Genomic DNA, 21,177 nt, shown 5'->3' with positions numbered 1-21,177 from the left:
CTTTTAAAAAGAATGTGTCTTTACTGATTTCAGAGAGAGGAAGTGAGAGAGAAAGAGAGACAAACATCAATGATGACAGTCATTGATTGGCTGCCTCTTACAAGCTCCCTACTGGGGATCGAGCCCGAAACCCATGCATGTGCCCTGACCGGGAATCGAACCATGATCTCCTGGATCCTAGGTCGATGCTCAACAGCTGAGCTACGCCAGAGCTGGGCAATGGATAATCTTTTTTGCTTTTTCTCTTCTGAGCCAAGGGCTTTCTATTCTATAATTTGAAACAGTTGAAGCTGTCCCAAGCTATTACTTACTGCAGGGAAGTCCTTGACACAGAAAACAAGGCTCTCATTTCTTTTGATAATATAAAGTATTCAGCCTTTCCCTTTTTATTTCTTAAATATGCATGCCTTAAATTAGATAATTTGCATTCTTATATTCTGAACTGCCCCTAACACAGGAAATGCCATAATGGCTTACTCTAAGTAGGAAAACGGAATGGTGGGAACTCAGCTGGAGTTTCAATGCCCACCCACTGGGGTAGAAGCAGCTCCTCACTCTGTTCCAGCCATTTGCTACCATACAGTGTGAGCTTGGTGTTTTCCATTTATTCAAAAGTAGCTGGAATCCCAGATTTTTGTGAAATTTCCATATATATATATATATATATATATATATATATTTTTTAATGGTATAATCTGTGATTTAAAAACCCTTGCTGGCTGCCCTAGCTGGTTTGGCTCCGTGGTTAGAACCTTGGCCCACAGACTAAAGAGTCCAGGGTTTGTACCTCAGTTGCAAGCTAGATCCCTGGCATGTACCTCAGTTGCAAGCTAGATCCCTGGCACTGGTTGGGACGTGTGGGAGGGGAACCAATTGATGTTTTTTTCTCTCTCCCTTCCACGCTCTCTGAAAAGCAATGGAAAAAAATATCCTTGTGTGAGGATTAAAAAAAAAAAAGAAATTAAAACCCTTGCTGGCTGAGTGCCACCTTTGTGCTGCCAAATAAAATTTAAAATTCTTTCGTCTGACCCTACAGATTTTCAATGTGAAAGTATTTTTAGTTTTTTTTTTTTTTTTAACCAACCAACCTAATGTATTTTCTATAGCAATAACAGAAAGGCTTCCTTGTAAGTAGAACAAGTCAATTTTAATTTTAAAATAATTTTAGTTGTTACGAATATCCTACCTGTTAAATCCCTCCCATGTTTATTTTTTACTTTTTAATCCCCTCCACCCCACCCCCAGGCCTTCCCCATACCAATGTCTGTGTCCATGGGTTATGCTTATAAACAAAACACATAGGTTCTTTGATTAATCTCTCCCCACCCACTCCCCCACCTTCCCTCTGAGATCCCTCAGTCTGTTCCATACTTCTATGTCTCTGGATCCACTTTGTTGATCAGTTTATTTTGTTTATTAAACATGTAAGTGAGATCATGTGGTGCTTGTCTTTCTCTGACTGGCTTATTTCACTTAGCATAATACTCTCCAGGTCCATCCATGCTGTCCCAAAGGATAAGAGATCCTTCTTTTTACAGCTGCGTAGTACTCCATGTGTGTGAATATCCCACATCTTTTTTATCCACTCATCTACTGATGGGCACTTGGGCTGTTTCCAGATCTTAGCTATTGTAAATTGTGCTGCTATGAACAGAGGGGTGCATAAGTTCTTTGTGATTGGTGTTTCGGTTTTCTTAGGATTTATTCCTAGAAGTGGGATCATTGGTCAAATGGCAGTTCAATTTTTCATTTTTTAAGGAACCTCCATACTGCTTTCCACAGTGGCTGCACCAGTCTGCATTCCCACCAGCAGTGGATGAGGGTTCCCTTTTCTCCACACCCTCACCAGCACTTGTCATTCGTTGATTTATTGATGGAGCCCTTTGATTACTGCTTCAACTTCATCAGCAGTTATCAGCCTATTCAGGCTTTCTAATTCTTCTTAATTGAGTTTTGGAAGGTTGTATTTTTCTAGGAATGTATCCATTTCATCCAGGTTGTCCAGCTTCGTGGCATATAGTTGTTCATAGTATTTTCTTACAATCCTTTGTATTTCTGTTGGGTAAGTTATTTCACCTCTTTCGTTTCTGATTTTATTTGGGCCCTTTCTCTTTGTTTCTTGATGAGTCTGGCTAAAGGTTCATCAATTTGTTTATCTTTTCAAAGAACCAGCTCTTGGTTTCACTGATCTTTTGTTTGTTTTTTTTAGTCCCTATGTCATTTATTTCTGCTCTGATCTGTATTATTTCCTTCCTTCTACTCTCTGGACTTTTCTTGTTGTTCTAAGTTTTTAAGCTGTAGGGTTAGAGAGCCCAGAAGTTTCTCTTGTTTTCTGAGGTAGGTCTGTAGTGCTATGAACTTCCCTCTCAGGACTGCTTTCATTGTGTCCCATAGATTTGGAGTTGTGTGTTCATTTTCATTTGTTTCCCGGAAGTTTCTGATTTCTTTCTTGATCTCTTTGGTAACTCGTTCATTAATAACATGCTATTTAGCCTCCGTGTTTGACTGTTTTTTAGTGTTTTTATTGTAGCTGATTTCTAATTTCATACCATTATTAGGTTTTTAATAAGATTTTTCTATGCCAAGGCAACATTTCATGGGCATATTCTACCTGGAAACTCTGTGTGTAAACACACCATATGTACTGCAAGAAGTTTTGTGGGCTCTTAGAAATAAAATTCCAAATCTAATCTATTTTTCAATATAGAAAAGCCTCTTACTCTAAGATATGTTAGGAAAACTTGGGACTTTATAATCATGTGAGACTTCTCTCATTTCTTTCTAGGAAAAAATGAGCAAAAATACTACCTAATATATGTGATGGAGGAATTCCTAATAAACAGAATTACTGAGTTAATCAAGTGTCTAATACATAATAAAGCAATCAACAAGTAACAGTGCTTTTCAGGGGCAGGAGTATAGAACTTATGCAGTTTAATTAAACCATTTAAAAATGAGATGATGAAAAACTTGGGGCTGTCACTGCTTATACAGGACATATTGAAAATGGTCCTTTCAATATGCTCATTATAAAGCTGGGGTGTGATTACCACTTCACAGAGTTTTGAATGAAACAAATTATTACGTGTTCATTACTGAGACTATAATCATAATTGAGTGAATGTTAATCATTTTTCCATTTTAGAGGAGAATTTGACATTTGATCTTCACCCATACCATTTTGGTTCAACTCTTAGGACTTTATCTTTTCAAAGTTGAATGGTATTTAGTTTATCCGATGTTCATTCATAACAGTATTATTCAAGGTAGCCAAAGTTGGAAGCAACCAAGTGTCCATTGAGAGATGAATGGATAAATAAAATGTGATCTATATGTACAATGGAGTACCAGTCAGCCTTAGAATGGAAAATAATTGTGACACATACTACAACATGGATGAACCTTGAGGATATTAAAGTAAATGAAATAAGCCAGTCACAAAATGACAAATACTGTATGATTCCACTTACATGAGGTAGCTAAAGTAGTCAATTTCATAGATAGAAAGAAAAAAGGTAGTTTTCAGGGGCTGAAGGGAGAAATGGGGTTGTTTAATGACTAGAGTTTCAGTTTTGCAAAATGAAGAAAAGTTCTGGAGATTGGTTGCACAACAATGTAAATATACTTAACATTACTGAATTGTAGATTTATAATATGGTTCAGATGGTTAATTTTATATGTATTTTACCAAAACTAAAAACAAAAAACACACAAAACAATCACCAGGTTTCTTAGAACACTAGATTATACTGGGGGGGGGGGGGAGAATATATATATATATATATATAAAGTTTCCTTTGAAAACTATGAATAAAAAACATACTTCAAGTGTATTAAGAGACAGTTCTCTATTCAAAATTTCCTACCTGTACATTTATACAACATGCCCGTCATAGTTCCAGCTGCTATTGTATTGAGGTCATCTTCTGCACCTCGTGTCTTCTCAATGATGACACCAAATGCACTATAAAGCAAAGCTACAGGAGAAACAAAACTGATCAGTAATAAAAAAGTGATTAAAAATCAGTATAAAATCGATATTTAGATAAATGTATCCTACATACATCATTCTGTAAGTATTCAAAAGTACATAAAAAGTGATCACTTGAACACTGTAATAGCAAAAGCCTGGGAACAAGTAAAATGCTGATCAGGAAAAGACTGATGCAGAAAGGGCTTTTCCATACGATGGATACTCTATATACTCACTTAAAAACAGAAAGGAGGATGAGCTGCGTTCACTAATACGTAATGCAGGCACGTGACTACGACTCTGGATGTGCAAAGATGTTTGAAAAGATTCATAAGAAATATTAATAGAAGCTATTTATGGAAAATACCACTGGGGAGTCCCATGAATAACATCTTTAGTTTTCACTTGTATTTTTATTTATAGTAGCTATACTTTGGATTTAGAAACAAAAACACATGTATTTCTATTATAAAAAAAATAAAACTTGAAAAAAGGTGAAGTTTGTTTCCTGCACATGTAAAAACTATAAAACTAGCACAATTTAGTTTTAACAGGATCTACTCCCTGTGCTTGTAAAGATTCCTATTAGCCATGAATGCATTAATCCAGTGATTTCCAACCATTTTCATCTTACGGCATATAATTACTGAAATTCTCTGGCACACCAAAAAAATATATTTTTTACCAATCTGACCAAAAAAATAGGTATGATTTTGATTTATTCATACCAGACGGCTATTGTTGTTGGCTGTTGTCATTTTTTTTTAAAATTGACAGTCTACGGGAACAGAGGTCAGTGCCCCTGACCAAATACTCAGATATTGCATGTTTTGAAAATTCTTGTGGTAAATCAGTTGAAAATCACATTAACCCCTTTCCTTACCCATTCTCAAAATTGCCACATTTGACCCGTCAACATTACTATACCAAGATCAGCTTTATAACTCCTTTGTTGTGATGTTTTTATAGTTTTATAAAGGCTCTTCCTGTTTCAACTTATTTATCTGAAACTAAACTTGAGCGGAACACTGTGATTGATCATATTAAAAGGGAACACAGGGTGACTGGCCATCCCCATCTGCCCAAGACTGAGAATTTCCTGGTACATGGGACCTTTGGTGCTAAAACTAAGAAAGTCCTGGTTAGAACAGAATGGCTGAGTACATATACAATCAATCAAACAGCGCAAAGGCAGGGGACTGTGTATGGGGGTGGGGGCAATGAGGACATGAGCAAAATATGGCAGCAGCTGTTTACTAGGACCCCAAATACAAGCCTGACTTTATAGTGTGAAGATGTACCACTTACAGATTTTATGAGAAGGCTGGGTTCTCACTGTGTCAAAGGCCTTTTCTACCCTTCATGAGATACCTATGTTTTTCCTACTCTATCTGTCACATTTAAAAGATTTTCAGCCTTTTACCTAAGTTATAAAGAAAACCTTGGATGTTAGGGCATAAGTGCCACCAAGAGGTTTATTTTAAGTCATGAATAAAGAGTCAATCACTCGTAAACAATATAGTAGGAATGCAGGGGGTCCTAAGTACTATAAAACTACCCCTTGTTAGAACTGCAAATGTTTTCATTATCTAAAGGCCCTACTGCAACTCTGGCAATTAAGTCTGGGAAAACTACTCAGCTAAACAGAATGTTGGACCAGCCTTAGGCAACCAGAGCAGGAGGACTGGATGAAACTATCATATCTAATTACAGCACCTTGAACCTTTCCTAACATACAAAGCCATTTGCCTTGGACCTAAATTATTTGATTTCATTTAGTTGAAACATGATTTTATTTGGTGGTATGCTTGGATAGGAGAGTGTTTAGTCTTAAAAGATTTAAAACATTCAGAAATGGTATACAAGTTAGCACCTTGGGATTATTTTATGTTGCTCCCAGTCATTTCCTAGGATACTAAAAATTTTAATTGCTCAAACTGTTCATGGTATGTGTACATTCTTTCTTTGCATTAATAATTAATTATCAAGTGAAATCTCTACTTACCTAGAGAACCTAGAGTATTAGCCCAAAGTGCCCCTTGCCTAGTCACCATGTTCAAAATCCTACAAGGGCAGAAAGACAAAGAATCTGTACTTAGAATCATTATTTCTCTAGTAATGGGAAAACCCATAATTGCAGTTATTTTAAAAGTATAAACCCAATTCCCAGTTTTCTTCATTAAAAAACTTAACACCGCTTTAGAATTCAATTAAGAATGGCTTTTACTTTATAGAAATATAAATGAAGGTAGGCTAAAAACACCAACCTTTTTGAGAAACAAGTAAATGTCTTATTAAATATATAGAGTTACTAAATATATATCAAACACATAAAGGCTTTGGATGACAGCCTGAAATATATTTTATAAGTTTAAAGGAACTTATCTGTATTTTAAAAAGGCTATGATAATGAACAAACTAGCTTACAATTAAGTGGTTTTTTTGGTGGGGGGCAGTGTATATATATTGAGAATATTAAGTAGAATCAAAGCATGGAATATTATAGAATATAAAGCAGAATTAAAAATAAATACATACTCGAAGAGAAGGAAAAAGCAAACCAGGACACATGGAGAAAGCACTGTGTCTGCTCCCACACTAGAACTAAGCAGCCAAAGTGGGCGCTTAGCACACTCTCAAGGGAGCACAGTTCTGCCTTGCACCAGTGCCTGATGCCGCCAGAACAGTGACAGAGGCAACTGGAGGAAGAAGGCAGGACATTCCTCTCCCAGCAGTGTAACACCATCACAGGAACGGTTCTGTCCGGACAGCTGACTACTGCTGGAGATTATGGAATTACAGTAACAAACAAAGAAAGGACTCATTTAAATTAATGCTTAATAATAAAAATTTGTATTACTTATAAAAGGTTGTTTATGGAGAAGTATATTGTTTTAATTATTTACTAGTATATTTAAAGTTTAGCATATTATTTTTACATTTGTCACAAGTGTTTTTGTGTTTTTTTTTTAAATTCTGTGAAAAAGAGCCACTCTTTTTTTTAATTGATTTTTAGAGAGAGAGGAAAGGAGAAGGGGAGAGAGATAGAAACATCAATGCGAGATAGAAACATCAATTGGTTGTCCCCATTACTCACCCGACCAGGGATCAAACCTGCAACCTGGGTATGTGCCCTGACCAGGAAATGAACTGGTGACCTTTCCGTGCATGGGACAACGCTCAACCAACTGAGCCACACCAGCGAGGGCTGTCACAAGCTTTTAAAACTATTAATTTTCACAGTACTATATTGCTGATAGTACTGCAAACTGGTAAAATTCTTTGGGATGCAACTGGGCAACATACCTCCACTTATTGGGCCTTTACCTACTTCTCACTTTAATCATCTCTCAACAATCCTTAAAGGCAGAAAGTATAGAAAGCTTACCTAAGATCACAAAATAGTAAGTAATAAAACTAAGCCTTTGAAGCTACAAAGGTCTGTCTAGCCCGAAACCCTACCTTCTTTCCATTTTAAAAAGCTGTCTCCCTATCTAAGAGGAGCAGCACGATTATGTAAAAAATGGTGTATAAGGTTTTTTAAAAATGCAAGCTAATCTGATTGTCTAAAAAATTAATAATTATTACTGTTTAAAAAAACAAAGGTTATCTTTTCTAGAGCTTCCAAACTGTTATTTAATGATGAAACACTGGGGATATGTTTCATAATAATATGGAAGGGGAGGAGATAGGACACAATTGGTTTTGGCTGATAGTTGTTGAACATAAGTTATGGTTCATAGATGTTCACTGTACTATTTTATCTACTTTTGTATACATTCCAAATTCTCCACAATATAAAAAGTAAAAACTTTACTGGAGTAAGGGACAAATATTAAGAATATAAATATAAGACTAGTCAAGAATCTGGGCTAGTAAAACAAGGGCAATGATCCGCACAGTAACAGGAATATGCCTTCAGGATTCCCAAGGTCTAATTCTAGCAGACACCTGCTGCCATCTGCTGGCTAAGCTAAACAACAAATGAAGACTGCATTTCAAGTGTCCTAAAACACAACCATGTGCCATTGAAGAATATATGCATACTGTGATTCTACTCACATAAAGTATAAAAACATGCAAAACTAAACAATATATTAAGGGAATATCAACAGGGACTGGTAATGTTTATTTCCTAAGGTGGGTGAAGATATACACTATATATACTTTCTTACCTTTTAAATTGCACTTTCCCTTCTCCGCAAATCAATTTTCCTAGAAGACTGTCGTATTCCTTTTGGAACTATCTCTAAATTCTAGGGATTTCACTTAAAATTTCTGCAGCTTTCCATTTAAGAAACGGAGAGTGAAGTTAAATTCAAGTCAATAGCAGATCTAGTAATTACTCTCATGTGCTTTTTATTTCTTCGCTACCATGTCCTACGGTTCTGCACACCCTTGAACAATCCAAATAATGTACTAATGATTCAATAGTTTGAAAAGCAGGTTTTATAGCCCTGCAGAATGAAACAGGTGCAGCTGAGAAGTTAGGCTGGGATAGCACCAGCTGATTGAGGGACATGGTTAAAAAATCATTCCTTTTAAAAGCTTACGAGTCAGTTACACAATTCCTTAGTTCCTTTGAGTAAGAAAAAAAATTGACCAAAAACTTATCAATACTCTCAACATTTGTAATCTCAAGGTATTGTTCATCAAGCCAACAGAGTAGAGGTTAATATTCAATCACCACATCAGATGATTATATGAGACTTACTGTACGTTTCTTGGTTTGGACCAGGCCATGTTCTGGGTTTCTTTCAATCCTAGCCGTAGACCGTTCATTGCCCCAAATGCAGCCCCTAGTAAATCATAGTAACAATTCATCCAAATAATACATCTTTATATTAAAAAACAACTACACTTCTGATTCTTTTTCATTTTTTATATAATAGAAAATGATGAAAAATGTAAATGATTTTTAAAACAACGTAAAACAATATTCTAATTGCTTTTGATCTTAAGCATCTTTGAGTACTTAGATTGAGAATATTTAAAAAAAATTATTATACTCACCTGTCATACAACATCCTCCAATGGTAAAGAAGGCCAGTTCAAATCTGCCCCGGGTTTTATTAGCTCCAGTTGGTAAAATAAACTCATCTGTATCCTAAAAGGGTAATAATGAAAACCAAGCTAAGCTCCCCTCAAGACAGAGTACTTGCAAAGTCTTTTTTAACTTGTTAAAGTAGTTTTTCACAGAAAATAACATCTTAAATTAACTAAAACTCAACTGTACTTACACAGAAATAAAACTTTCTGCAACAACATCAACACCTAAATCAAAGTAAATGGAATATACAACATATACAGTTATGCTCATTAGTTCTTAGGAGGGATTAGTTCTTAAGAGGGATTCTTGTTCAGAACCGTGCTTCTCAATGTAAATTTTACAGATTGCATGTAATCTGCTTTATGTAATAATAAATTTGAAGCAACACTGCAACAAAGTTTAGGAAGACAGCCCTAGAGAAAGGTAAACTGAAAGCTATGAGAAGTAACAGGTGACAGAATAACAATCTGGAAGGAGAAATTAACTTTCATTCCATAGCTACTATTTATCAAACACTACTTTATAATGTGTAAGACCAACTGATCATTTAAAAAAAAAAAAATAGAAACTATTAAAGCACAACAGTTTGGGTCAGTTATGCAAAGGCAAAATTTCTGTCTTATTAATTAATTATTCCTTTGATAATCTTAGAAAGCTAAAGACCCTTTTTCCAATAAATGCATAAATAAAATTCGGTATGAATCCTTGAAGATGTTATCCAAGAACCTGAGGTTGAGAAATACTACTGTAAGAGCACAGTATGAGTAATTGTGCAATACAATACACTCTTATGAAGCACACGTTCAATACACTTTTGCCAAGCTTTCCACACAAAAATGGTTGGAAAAAGACCCTGAAGGACAGCACACACATACTTGGCAACACGCCCCTTTGTGAAATACCTTTGTTTAGTCAATGCATTCCGGATTAGGAAAACCATAGTTCTGCACTGGTTTCTGATTTCTGGCTTGTGCAAACATTCTCAGCAAAAATTGCACAAATAAGCATGGACATATACTCTTATCACAAAGAAATGGTTTGTTGGGCAATAATAAGCAAACTCTGAATAGATGCCATGCTATGATTATTTATCATACATAGTTTTGTAAATTTGGGATGCTTCCTGACTTTTCAATTAATGATAATTTTAAATTGTGCTTCTGGTTTGAGCTTTGTAGAAATGCAGTATTTGATTTGATGAGGTAAATAATTCTCTTTCAATGTGGAAATGGGTCACTAATTAAAAATAGGAAATTAAAAATATGGTTCTGATGAACATTAGTAAGCACATGTGTATGTCATTACCAACTTACTCTTTGTTAGGGTCAACTATAATAAAAATACCATGAGGATTGAAAGCAAATATACATCAATTTACATAGTCACTTGAAAACAATGTGATGGTTACTTGTCACTGGGGCTTTTCAAGTTAATAAAAAGATACTGTTTTCAAGTTAATAAAAAGGCATTGGCTGGTGTGGCTCAGTTGGTTGGAGCATCATCCTGTACACTGAAAGGTCGTGGGTTTGATCGCCAGTTGGGGTGCATACAGGAGAGGACCAATCGATGTTCTCTCACATGCCTGTTTCTCTCCCCCTTCCCTTCTCTCTAAAAATCAATGAACATATCCTCAGGTGAGGATACTGTTCCATGTAACAAAAGTTTTCAAAGATCTTGAAGGAAGAAACCCTGGTCAAATTACATTAATTTGGGGTGGGGGAGGAATTCAGGAAATGAAAACTCTTGGTTTCTATAAAAATATGACTACCAATTTCCCCTACTTGTCTTCAACCCTTGTTGAAAATCTACTGACTATAAATGTGAAGTTTATTTCTGGCCTCTCAATTTTATTTTGTTGATCTATATTTAGATCTAACCATGTGCCAGCACCACAATGTCTTAATTACTATAGCTTGGGAGTAAGTTTTGAATTGGGAAGTGTGTGTGCTCCAATTTGTTCTTCTTTTCAAGATTGTTGGCTATTTCGTATCTTTGAATTTTCATACGAATTTTAAAATCAGCCAATTTATGTAAAAAAGCCTGAGATTTTGATAAGGGCTGTTGAATCTGCAGGTCGATTTGGAAATTGTTATTTCAACAATATTAAATCTTCCAAGAAACTGAAATACCTTCCAATTTATTTGTCTTAAGTTTTTTCAATAACTTTTGTAGTTTTCAGAGTGCAAGTTTTGCATTTTTATTGAAGTTAGTCCTAAATATTTTATTCTTTTTGATGTTATTATAAATGGAATTGTTTTTGCACTTTCATTTTTATGGAGTCCATTGCTATTATATAGAGAAATAATTATGTATACTGATCTTGTATCTTTCAAGATACAAGATTCTCTTTCAATGTGGAAACAGTATTTGCTGAAATTGTATTAAACTAAGTTTTTTGTGGTTTCCTTAGGATTTTCTATACACAAGATCATGATACCTGTAAATAGTTTTATTTCTTCCTTTATAAATCTGGATGCCATTCATTCTCTTGCCTAATAGCCCTGGTTAGACAATGCTGAATAGAAGTGGAGAGCAGACATCCTTGTCTTGCTCCTTCTTAGTGGGAAATATTGAGACTTTCACCACTAAGTACAACCCTAGCTTTGGACTTTCCCCAACCATGAGTTCCTTCTCTTTGGATTTTTTTAAAAACTTCATTTTTATTGTTGACACTATTACAGATATCCCCATTCCCTACTCTGCCCCGTTTGCCCACCTCCACTCAATCCCCATAGCTTTGGAAATGTTGATTAAAAAATTTATCAGATTGAAGAAGTTCCCTTTTATTCCTAGTTTATTGAGGTTTTTGTTTGCTTGTTTTTTATAAATCACAAAGGAATGTTGAATTTGATCAAAATCCTTTTCTGCATCTACTGAGCTAATCATATAGCTTCTCTCCTTTTCTGATACAGTACAGTACAATGATTTTCAAATGTTAAATCCAACCTTGCATTCCTGAGATATTCAACAAAACTCTTTGAAGTTTCTTGATCAGTTTAGTCCAGTATCCTAATAAAAAATTAAACCACCAAAAAATCAACCACAAAAAAACACACACCCCAGCCAGGCAGGAGTGGCTCAGTTGGCTGACTGTTGTCCTGAGCACCAAAGGGTTGCTGGTTTGATTCCTGGTCAGGGCACCTGGTTTGCAGTTTGATCCCCAGTGGGGGAGCATGTGGGAAGCAGCCAATCAATGTTTCTCTCTCACAAGGATGTTTCTCTCTCTCTTTCTAAGCATGTCCTCAGGTGAGGATTTAAAAAAAAAAAAAGAACAAAGCAAAACAATACTGGGCTCAATGTATAAACCTTAAAATGCATAACCCTAATTTCAATCGTTTATCCACAGACTTCTGAATAATGTTAATAATCTGATCTAATAAAATAAACTCAAGCCCAGCCGGGCGTGGCTCAGCGGTTGAGCGTCCACCTAGGATCCAGGCGATCGGGGCACATGCCCAGGTTGTGGGCTCGATCAATGACTCTCTCATCATTGATGTTTCTGTCTCTCTCTCTCCCTCTCCTTTCCTCTCCCTGAAATCAATAAAGATATATTTAAAAAACAAACAAACAAAAAACTCAAGTAATTAAGTACATTTCTATTTTAATATGTAAGGATTTGGTTCAAGATTTCGTTTAAAAAAAGATTACCAAGCTATACTTCATTTATGTTTAACTTACTATTAATGATTTCTCATAACTTTGTACTAAATCACTCCAATATTTTTACTGGAATTCTATTTAACTTGTTTTTCCATCACCATTTATCCCCCCATACCCTTATACCCCCACACCACAATGTTGTCTATGTCCATGAGGGGTTTTTTTCCGCTCAATCACTCCACCCCCACTCCCACCAGAACTATCTGCCTGCTCTCTATTAGTCTGACTCTGTTATGCTTCTTAATTCAGTTTGTTCATTAAATTCCACATGAGTAAAATCATATGGTACCTGGGTTATTTCACTTAGCATCATGTTCTCCAGGTCCATCCATGCTGTTGCAAAGGGTAAAATTTTCTTCCTTTTACAGGCGAGTAGTAGTCCACTGTGCAAATGTACCATAGCTGTTTTATCTGCTCATCTACTGATGGGCACTTGGGCTGCTTCTAAAGCTTGGCTATTATAAATAATGCTGCAATGAACACAGGGGTGCATGTATTCTTTCCAATTAGTGTTCTGGGTTTCTATGGATAAATTCCCAGAAGTGGAATTGCTGGGTCATAAGACAGTTCCATTTTTAATTTTTTGAGGTAACTCCATACTGCTTTCCACAGTGGCTGCACTAGTCAGCATTCTCATTAACAGTGCACAAGGGTTCCCCTTTCTCCACACCCTCGCCAGCACGAGTCATTTGTTGATTTGTTGATGGTAGCCATTCTGAAAGGTGTGAGGTGGTATCTCATTGTGGTTTTAATTTGCATCTCTGATGAATAGTGACTTTGTACATATTTTCATATGTTTATCGGCCAGCTGTATGTCCTCTTTGGAAAAGTATCTATTCAGGTCCGTTGCCCATTTTTTAATTGTTGGTGTGTTTTTTTGGTGTTGAGTTTTATAAGTTTTTTTATAAATTTTGGATATTAACCCCTTACCAGATATATTGGCAAATATGCTGTCCAATTCAGTGGGTTGTCTTTTCATTTTGTTGAAGGTGGAAGTCTAATTAATTCCTTGTTTCTTTTAAAAATAAATCTTTAACCTGTGCTCTGATCACTGCCTGTTGCTTATGATCACAGAGCTGCAGACAAATAAGAGCGCAACCATTGTTGTTGCATGCCCCACCTGCCGCTAAGTGACTTCCAGAAGATTTAAAGTAGAGCGGTCACATTTTTGTTTTTCCTTCTTTAGGAGCCAGACATTAAAGACTAGGATATTCAAAAGCAGCTGCATATAAAGGGAAAATTAAAAAGTGGGATGCCCAGAAAAAAGTACAGGCTCAGAAAACAACTGAGAAGAGCTTAAGTTTACACCTCAGGCTGGTTCCCAGAACAGAGACAGTCTATAATTATTTATGTACCAAAACAGTAACAACAACAATGAAAAAGCAAAACTTGGGAAAGGGGGTGAATCTGATTTCCAGTGTGTCCAGTTTTCAACAAAATCACAAGGCATACAGAAGAAATAGGAAAGTATGGCCCATTCAAAGTGAAAAAATCAACAGATATGTCCCTGAAAATAAGCTGGTGGAGACTCTATTAGGCAAAGACTTCAAAAACAACTGTATTTAATGAAGCTCTAAGAACTAAAGGAGATGTAGAGAAAGTCAAAACAATGTACAAACAAAATAGAAACAGCAAATCAATAAAGAGATGGAATACTTAATGATTGAAAACGTCCCAAATTTGATGAAAGAGATGAGTAAGAACATCCAGGGCTCAATGAACATCAAGATAATTTCAGAGGCCTACAATGAGACACATTACAATTTTTAAAAGCCAAAGACAAGGAGAGAATCATGAAAGCAGTGAGAGAAGCAACTCATCACATTTAAAGGGTCCTCAGTAAAATTACTAGCAGATTTCTCAAGAGAAACTTTAAAGGTCACAAGGCTGTGGGTCAATATATTTAAAGTGCTAAGAGGAAAAAAAATGTCACCCAAGAATCCTATATCTACTAGAACTGTCCTCCAAAAGTGAGGGAGACATTAAGACATTACTGACATTACCAGAAAAACAAAAGCCGAGGAAGTTCATGACCACTAGACCCGAGCACTACAGCCTGGCTGGTGTGGTTCAGTTGGTTGGGCATCGTCCAGTGTACTGCAAGGCTGCTGGTTTGATTCCCGGTCAGGGTACATGCCTGGGTTGTGGGCTCAATCCCCGGACAGGGGCATGCAGGAGGCAGCCAATCGATGTTTCTCTCTCCTTTACTCTTTCTCTAAAAATCAATAAAAAATCTTTTTAAAAAAAGGGGAGGGAGTACTGCAAAGTGAAATGAAAGGCCATTAGACAGTAACTCAAAGCTTTACGAAGAGAGATGATCTCAGCAAAAGCAAATACATAGGGCAGTTACAAAAGTTAGTATTATTATAACTTTGGTTTGCCACTCCACATTTTGTTTTCTATACAATTTTAGAGACGAAAGCATTTAAAAGAATTATTAGATATGTTTTTGGGGACAGAATGTATGAAGATACAATTCTGTGACATTAATTAAAGGAGGGTAGACAGAGATATAAAGGAACAAAATTTTTTATATGTTATTGAAGTTAAGCTGGTATAAATTCAAATTCGTGGTATAACTTTAGGATGTAAAATGTAATCCCCATGTTAACCACACACACAAAACAATCTATAGGTGCTCTCCAAAGCACCCTCTCCCAGGAAATAAATAAAAAACAGAACCAAAAAAACCACCTATAGATTATGTACAAAAGGAGATAAGAAAAAAACAAATATTTTACTACCAAAAAAAAAGTCAAACAAACACAAAAGACAGTAACGAAGAAAATAAGGGACAAAAAGCTAGAAGGCATATAGAAAACAGATAGCAAAATGACAAAAATCTCTCCTTACCAGCAATCACTTTTAACGTAAATGGATTAGCTCTATAACCAAAAGATAGAGAGTGGCATACTGGATTAAAAAAAACATGACCTGACTATCCAAAGACACAAAAAGATTGAAAGTCAAAGGATGGAAGAAGACATTCCATGCAAATAATAATTCAAAGAGAGCAGGGTGGCTATTCTAATATCAGAAAATATAGACTATAAATAAAAAAAAGTTACAACGCACAAGGTAGTACTTTACATTAATAAAGTAATTCGATACAGCAAGAAGATATAACAATTATAAACATTTACTTACCCAATAACAGACCATCAAAATATAATTAAGTAAAAAGTGACAGAATTAAAGGTAGATATAAAAAGTTCTACAATAATAATAGCTGGAGCCAATAGTTCACTCTCAAAAGATAGCAACCATTATAACGCGACAGAAGGAAATATAGGACTTAACACAGTAAACCTACTAGATCTAAGAGACATACACTCTATCCAATATATTGTTCTCAAGTGCATGTGAGACATTTTCCAGGATAGACCATATGTGAGGCCACAAATTAAGTGTCAACAGATATGGGAAACTTCACAAATTTGTGAAAATTAAACACCCCCTTAATCAACAAAGAAGAAATCAAAAGGGAAATTAGAAAATCCTTTAGAGGTAAGTAAAAAATGAAAAATATACCAAAACTTATGAGACTCAGCAAAAAAGGTGCTAAGGGGGAAATTTATAGTTATAGTTGCTTACATTAAAAAACAGGAAAAATCTCAAATGAACAATCTAATTTTACAACTTAAAGAATTAGAAAAAGAAAAAACTAGCCCAGCCAGTGTGGCTCAGCAGTTGAGCATTAACCTATGATCCAGGAGATCAAGGTTCAATTCCCGGTCAGGGCACATGCCTGGGTTTCTGGTTTAATCCCCAGTAGGGGGCATGCAGGAGGCAGCTGATCAATGATTCTCTCATCATTGATGTTTCTACTCTCTCTCTCCCCCTGTCCCTCGCCCTTCCTCTCTTCAAAATCAATAAAAAGACATGAAACCCCCCCCACAAAAACCAAAACCAAAAACTAAGCCCAGTGTTAGCAGAATGAAGGACATAATGAAGATCAGAGCAGAGATAAATGAAATAGAGAATAAGAAAAGAAAAAAAATCAATGAAATCCAAAGTTGCTTCTTTTAAATACCGTTAGCTAGATGGACTAAGAAAAAAAAAAGATTCAAATTATTAAAATCAGAAACAAAGGTGAGGATATCATTATCGATTCTACAGAATTAAAATAGATTATAGGTACTCTGAACAATTGTATGCCAAGAACTGGGATGAGTTTGATGAAATGTACCAATTTCTAGATACAAAAAACTCAGCAAGAAACAGAAAACCTGGATAGAGCTATAATTAGTTAGGTAACTGAATCAATAACAAAAAAATTTCACAACAAAGCAAAGCAAAGCCCTGGACCTAATGGCTTCACTGGTGAATTCTACCAAACATTTAAAGAACAACAAACTTTCTCAAACTTTTCCAAAAAACTGAAGTGCAGGAAAATACCTGGAACACTTCATAACTCTTTGCATGAGGCCAGCATTACCCTGATAATAAAGCCAGACAAAGACACTCTAAGAAAGACAACCACAGACCAATATCCCTTTTATGAACACTGACGCGAAATCCTCAACAAAATACTAGGAAACCAAATTCAGCAGTATATTAAAAGAATTATACAACACAACCAAGTGAGATTTATTCCTGGAATGCAGGATGGTCCACCATAGAAAAACTGATCAATGTTAACATACCACATCAACAAGAATGAAGGAAAGAAAAACACACAATCACCTCAATTGATGCAGAAAAAGCATTTGACAAAACCCAACACTTTTATCATAAAGGCAACTCAACAAACTAGGAATAGAAGTAAACTGCCTTAACATAATAAATACCGTATATGGAAAAGCCAGTGAACATCATACTCAAAAGTTTTCAAGACTGCCCAGCCAGGCATGGCTCAGCGGTTGAGCATCGACCTAGGATCCAGGAGATCATGGTTCGACTCTCGGTCAGGGCTCTTGTCCGGGTTGCGGGCTCGATCCCCAGTTGGGGTGTGCAGGAGGCAGCTGATCAATGACAACTCTCATCACTGATGTTTCTATTTCTTCCTCTCCCTCTTCCTTCCTCTCTCTAAAATCAATAAAGGTATATTAAAAATAAAAATTAAAAAAAAGTTTTCAAGACTCAAAGCTTTTCCTTGGAATCAGTAACAAGGCAAGGATGCCTGTCTTTGCCACTTCTATTCAACACAGTACTAGGCAAGAAGAAACAAAAGGCATCCAAATCAGAAAGAGAGAAGTAAATTTCCTTTCTTCAGAGATGACGTAGAAAATCCTAATGACTACACAAAGAAACCTCTTAGAACTAATAAAATAAGATGCATTTCTACCTAACAATGAACAATCTGAGAAAGGAATTATGAAAACAATTCTATGTACTATAAAATAAAAGATAAAATAAAGACATGAAAACATATCCCATGTTCATGGATTGGAAGACTTAATACTGTTAAGATGTCAACACTATCCAAAGCAACTGACAGATTAAATGCAATGCCTATCAAAATACCAAAGATGTTTTTGCAAAAATAGGAAAATTGATCCTAAAACTCATATGGAATCTGAGTGAACTCCTAACAGGCAAGCAATATTGAAAAAGAACAATGCTGGTGGACTCACACTTTCTGATATCAAAGCTTACTAGAAAACTACAGTAATCAAATAGTGTGGCATTAGCATAAAGACAGACATAAAGGCCAAAGAAATAGAATAGGGAGCCCAGAAATAAACCCTCACACACGGTCAAGGGATTTTAACAAATGCCAAAACTATTCCACGGGGAAAAGATAAAACTGGATATCCACATGAAAAAGTGAAGCTGGACCCTATGTAACACCATATACAAAGGTTAACTCAAAATAGATGAACGATCTAAATGTAAAACCTAAAACTATGAAACTCTTAAAAGAAAAGAGAGGAAAAGCTTCATGACACTGGATTTAACAATTATATCTCTACACAAAAGACAAAGGGAACAAAAGAAAAAATAGAAAAATTGGCCATCATGCAAATTTTAAAATTTTGTGCAAAAGAAGACAATTATTGACAGAGTAAAACAGCAACTCACAGACTGGAAGAAAATATTTTCAAATCATGCATTCGATAAGGGGTTAATATTCAGAATATATAGATAACTCAACAAAAAAAGACCTAATTCAGAGGACTTGAACAGACATTTCTCCATAGAAGACAGATAAATGGCCAATAAATAGATTTGGGGTTTCAGTAGATGCCTGAAACCCTGAATAGTACTGAACTCTATACATACTATGTTTTTCACTAACCATTAGGGAAATGCAAATCAAAACTACAATGATTCACCACCTCATACTCGTTAGAACAGCTATGATAAAAAAAAAAAACCAACCTAGAAAATAACAAGTGTTGACGAGGACGCACGGAAAGTGGAGCCCTTGCTCACTGTTGGTTGGAATGTAAAAGTAGCATAGCTGCTGTGGAACACAATATGGCAATTTCTCAGAAAATAATAGAATTACCATATGATCCAGCAATTCCACTTGTGGCTATATAACCAAAAAAACTGAAAGGGTCTGAAAGAGCTATTTATATTTGTACACCAATGTCTACAGTAGCACTAATCACAACAGCTAAAAGATGGGAGCAATTCAATGTCATGCAAAGATGAATGGATAAGCAAAATGTAGTATTATTCAATGGAATGAGATGAACCTTAAGGAAATTAGCTAAATAAAATAAGCCAGTCACAAAAAGACAAATACTATATGATTCAATTTATTTGAGATACTTACACAATATCAGAGACAGAAAGCAGGAGGGTGGTTGTCAAGGGTGGGGGAAGGGAGGAATGAGGAGTTATTCTGTAATGAGTATAGCAGTCCTCCCTTATCCATGGGTAATACGTTCCAAGACCCCCAGCAGATGCCTGAAACCCTGAATAGTACTGAATTCCATACATACTATGTTTTTTCCTATACATTTATATTTATGATAGTTTAATTTATAAATTAGGCACAGTAATAGATTAACAGCACTAACTAATAATAAAACAGGACAATTTTAACAATATACTATACTAAGTTATGTGAATGTGATGGGTCTCTCTCTCGCTCTCTCTCTGGTAACAGAGAGGGCTACTAAGTGACTAAGGGGAGAGTAGCGTATACAGTGTGGATCTGCTGGATGATTTATGTCCTGTGCGGGAGGAAGGGGGAGATTTCATCACATTACTTAGAATGGCATGTGATTTAAAATTTATGAATTGTTTATTTCTGGAATTTTCAAATTTAATATTTTAAGAGCAATGCTGACCATGGGTAACTGAAGCCATGGAGTGTGAAACTGCGGGTAAAGGTGGACTACTGTTTAGTTTCAGTTTTACAAGATGAAAGAGTTATGGATATAGTAGGTGCTGATGGTTGTACAAATGTATTTAGTAACAGTGAACATAACACTTAAAAATGGTTATCTAGTAAATTTTGTTAGTGTATTTTACCACAATTTAAAAAATATGTGGGGAAAAACCAAACCCCAAAATCCTTTAAAGAGATTTAATCAACTAGTGTCAGGGAAGAGGTGCAAGCCAAATGCCCAGGTTTGTGAGGGAAAAAAAGGGTGAATGTAGACCAGAGAACTGGTGCCTCCAAAAGTACATATTACAGATCAGGTGAACATAAATACCTGGCATTTAAAATTTTTTTAATGTAAGCAACTAACTAGTAAACTCATAAAAGGGCTAGTCTTAATCTTACCTGCACAAGATACCGTGGGTCCACATTTAAGTAAGGAGACAGAGGATTCATACCAGTCACTAGAGAGAAAACAAAGCATCATATTGCAACAAAAATTTTAAAGTTATTTTATTTAGCGTTAATTCTGGTAGTTTCATGTCTTACAATTTTGATTTACAGAAATGTGAAAATTTCTCCCACATTTCTATGCTTATTCTTCTTATTTGGCAGTTTTGGGGTTGCCTCCTCCTGCTGCCTTCAATCCCAAACCAGGTCTTGCAGGGGGGCTCAGGCTCCCACACAAAGATATTGAGAGTAACATGTACTGAATAATCAAAGTACATATAAAGAAGCATAGCTCAGGTCAATTATAATAAATGTAATTTCTTTCTATTTTGCTGCAAGAGTGCTTGCCAACTGTACAAATTGCAAAATAAGTCTGACAAGAAACCAATCAATTCCATGGAAAAAACAGCATTTGGGCTATGTGTTACGTATAAATATTTTATGGCAGTTCCATGTTAACAGTTGCTGACAGAGTTGATTTACTGTGGCGGGGTAGAGAATTTTTGGGCCATCACCACAGGGTTGGAGGTCCAGGCAAAAGAAAATGGAAACTCAAGAAGGCCAGACTTGAATCCCACTAACTGAAGTTAGGAAAACTTCACCCTTGAGCTGCTGTCCCTGACCCACTGTAAAATGGCCTCCTGCTCCCAGCACCACTGCCGTTCACACACTTTCCACTAACTGAAGTGTCTTTGTTACTTGGCTCACTTCAATAGAATGTAAACTCTATGAAAACAGCAGGCTTTTCTTCTTGTTTTTTTA

The 21,177-nt window shown here is 35.8% G+C and overlaps 1 protein-coding gene and 1 non-coding gene across 3 annotated transcripts in view; both read right to left on the bottom strand.

Moving 5' to 3' along the window:
* Positions 1–21,177, bottom strand: part of LOC107527965 (mitochondrial import inner membrane translocase subunit Tim23) — a 31,472-nt gene that overhangs the window by 9,080 nt on the left and 1,215 nt on the right. For both annotated transcript variants that reach the window (XM_016200865.2, XM_016200864.2), the window contains exons 2-6: positions 20,371–20,429; positions 8,987–9,080; positions 8,688–8,772; positions 5,979–6,037; positions 3,867–3,977 (exon numbers count right to left, since the gene is read on the bottom strand). In XM_016200865.2, the coding sequence (XP_016056351.1) occupies positions 3,867–3,977; positions 5,979–6,037; positions 8,688–8,772; positions 8,987–9,080; positions 20,371–20,429 (408 nt within the window). The remainder of the gene's footprint in view (positions 1–3,866; positions 3,978–5,978; positions 6,038–8,687; positions 8,773–8,986; positions 9,081–20,370; positions 20,430–21,177) is intronic.
* On the bottom strand, positions 6,556–6,759 carry LOC148091495 (small nucleolar RNA SNORA74). Its single transcript, XR_015715662.1, has one exon. It is a non-coding gene; the product is annotated as a small nucleolar RNA SNORA74 (small nucleolar RNA).

The sequence above is a fragment of the Miniopterus natalensis genome, chromosome 14, assembly GCF_054644295.1.
Source record: "Miniopterus natalensis isolate mMinNat1 chromosome 14, mMinNat1.hap1, whole genome shotgun sequence".
NCBI classification, from domain to species: domain Eukaryota; kingdom Metazoa; phylum Chordata; class Mammalia; order Chiroptera; family Miniopteridae; genus Miniopterus; species Miniopterus natalensis.
This window is presented reverse-complemented; position numbering and strand designations above follow the sequence as displayed.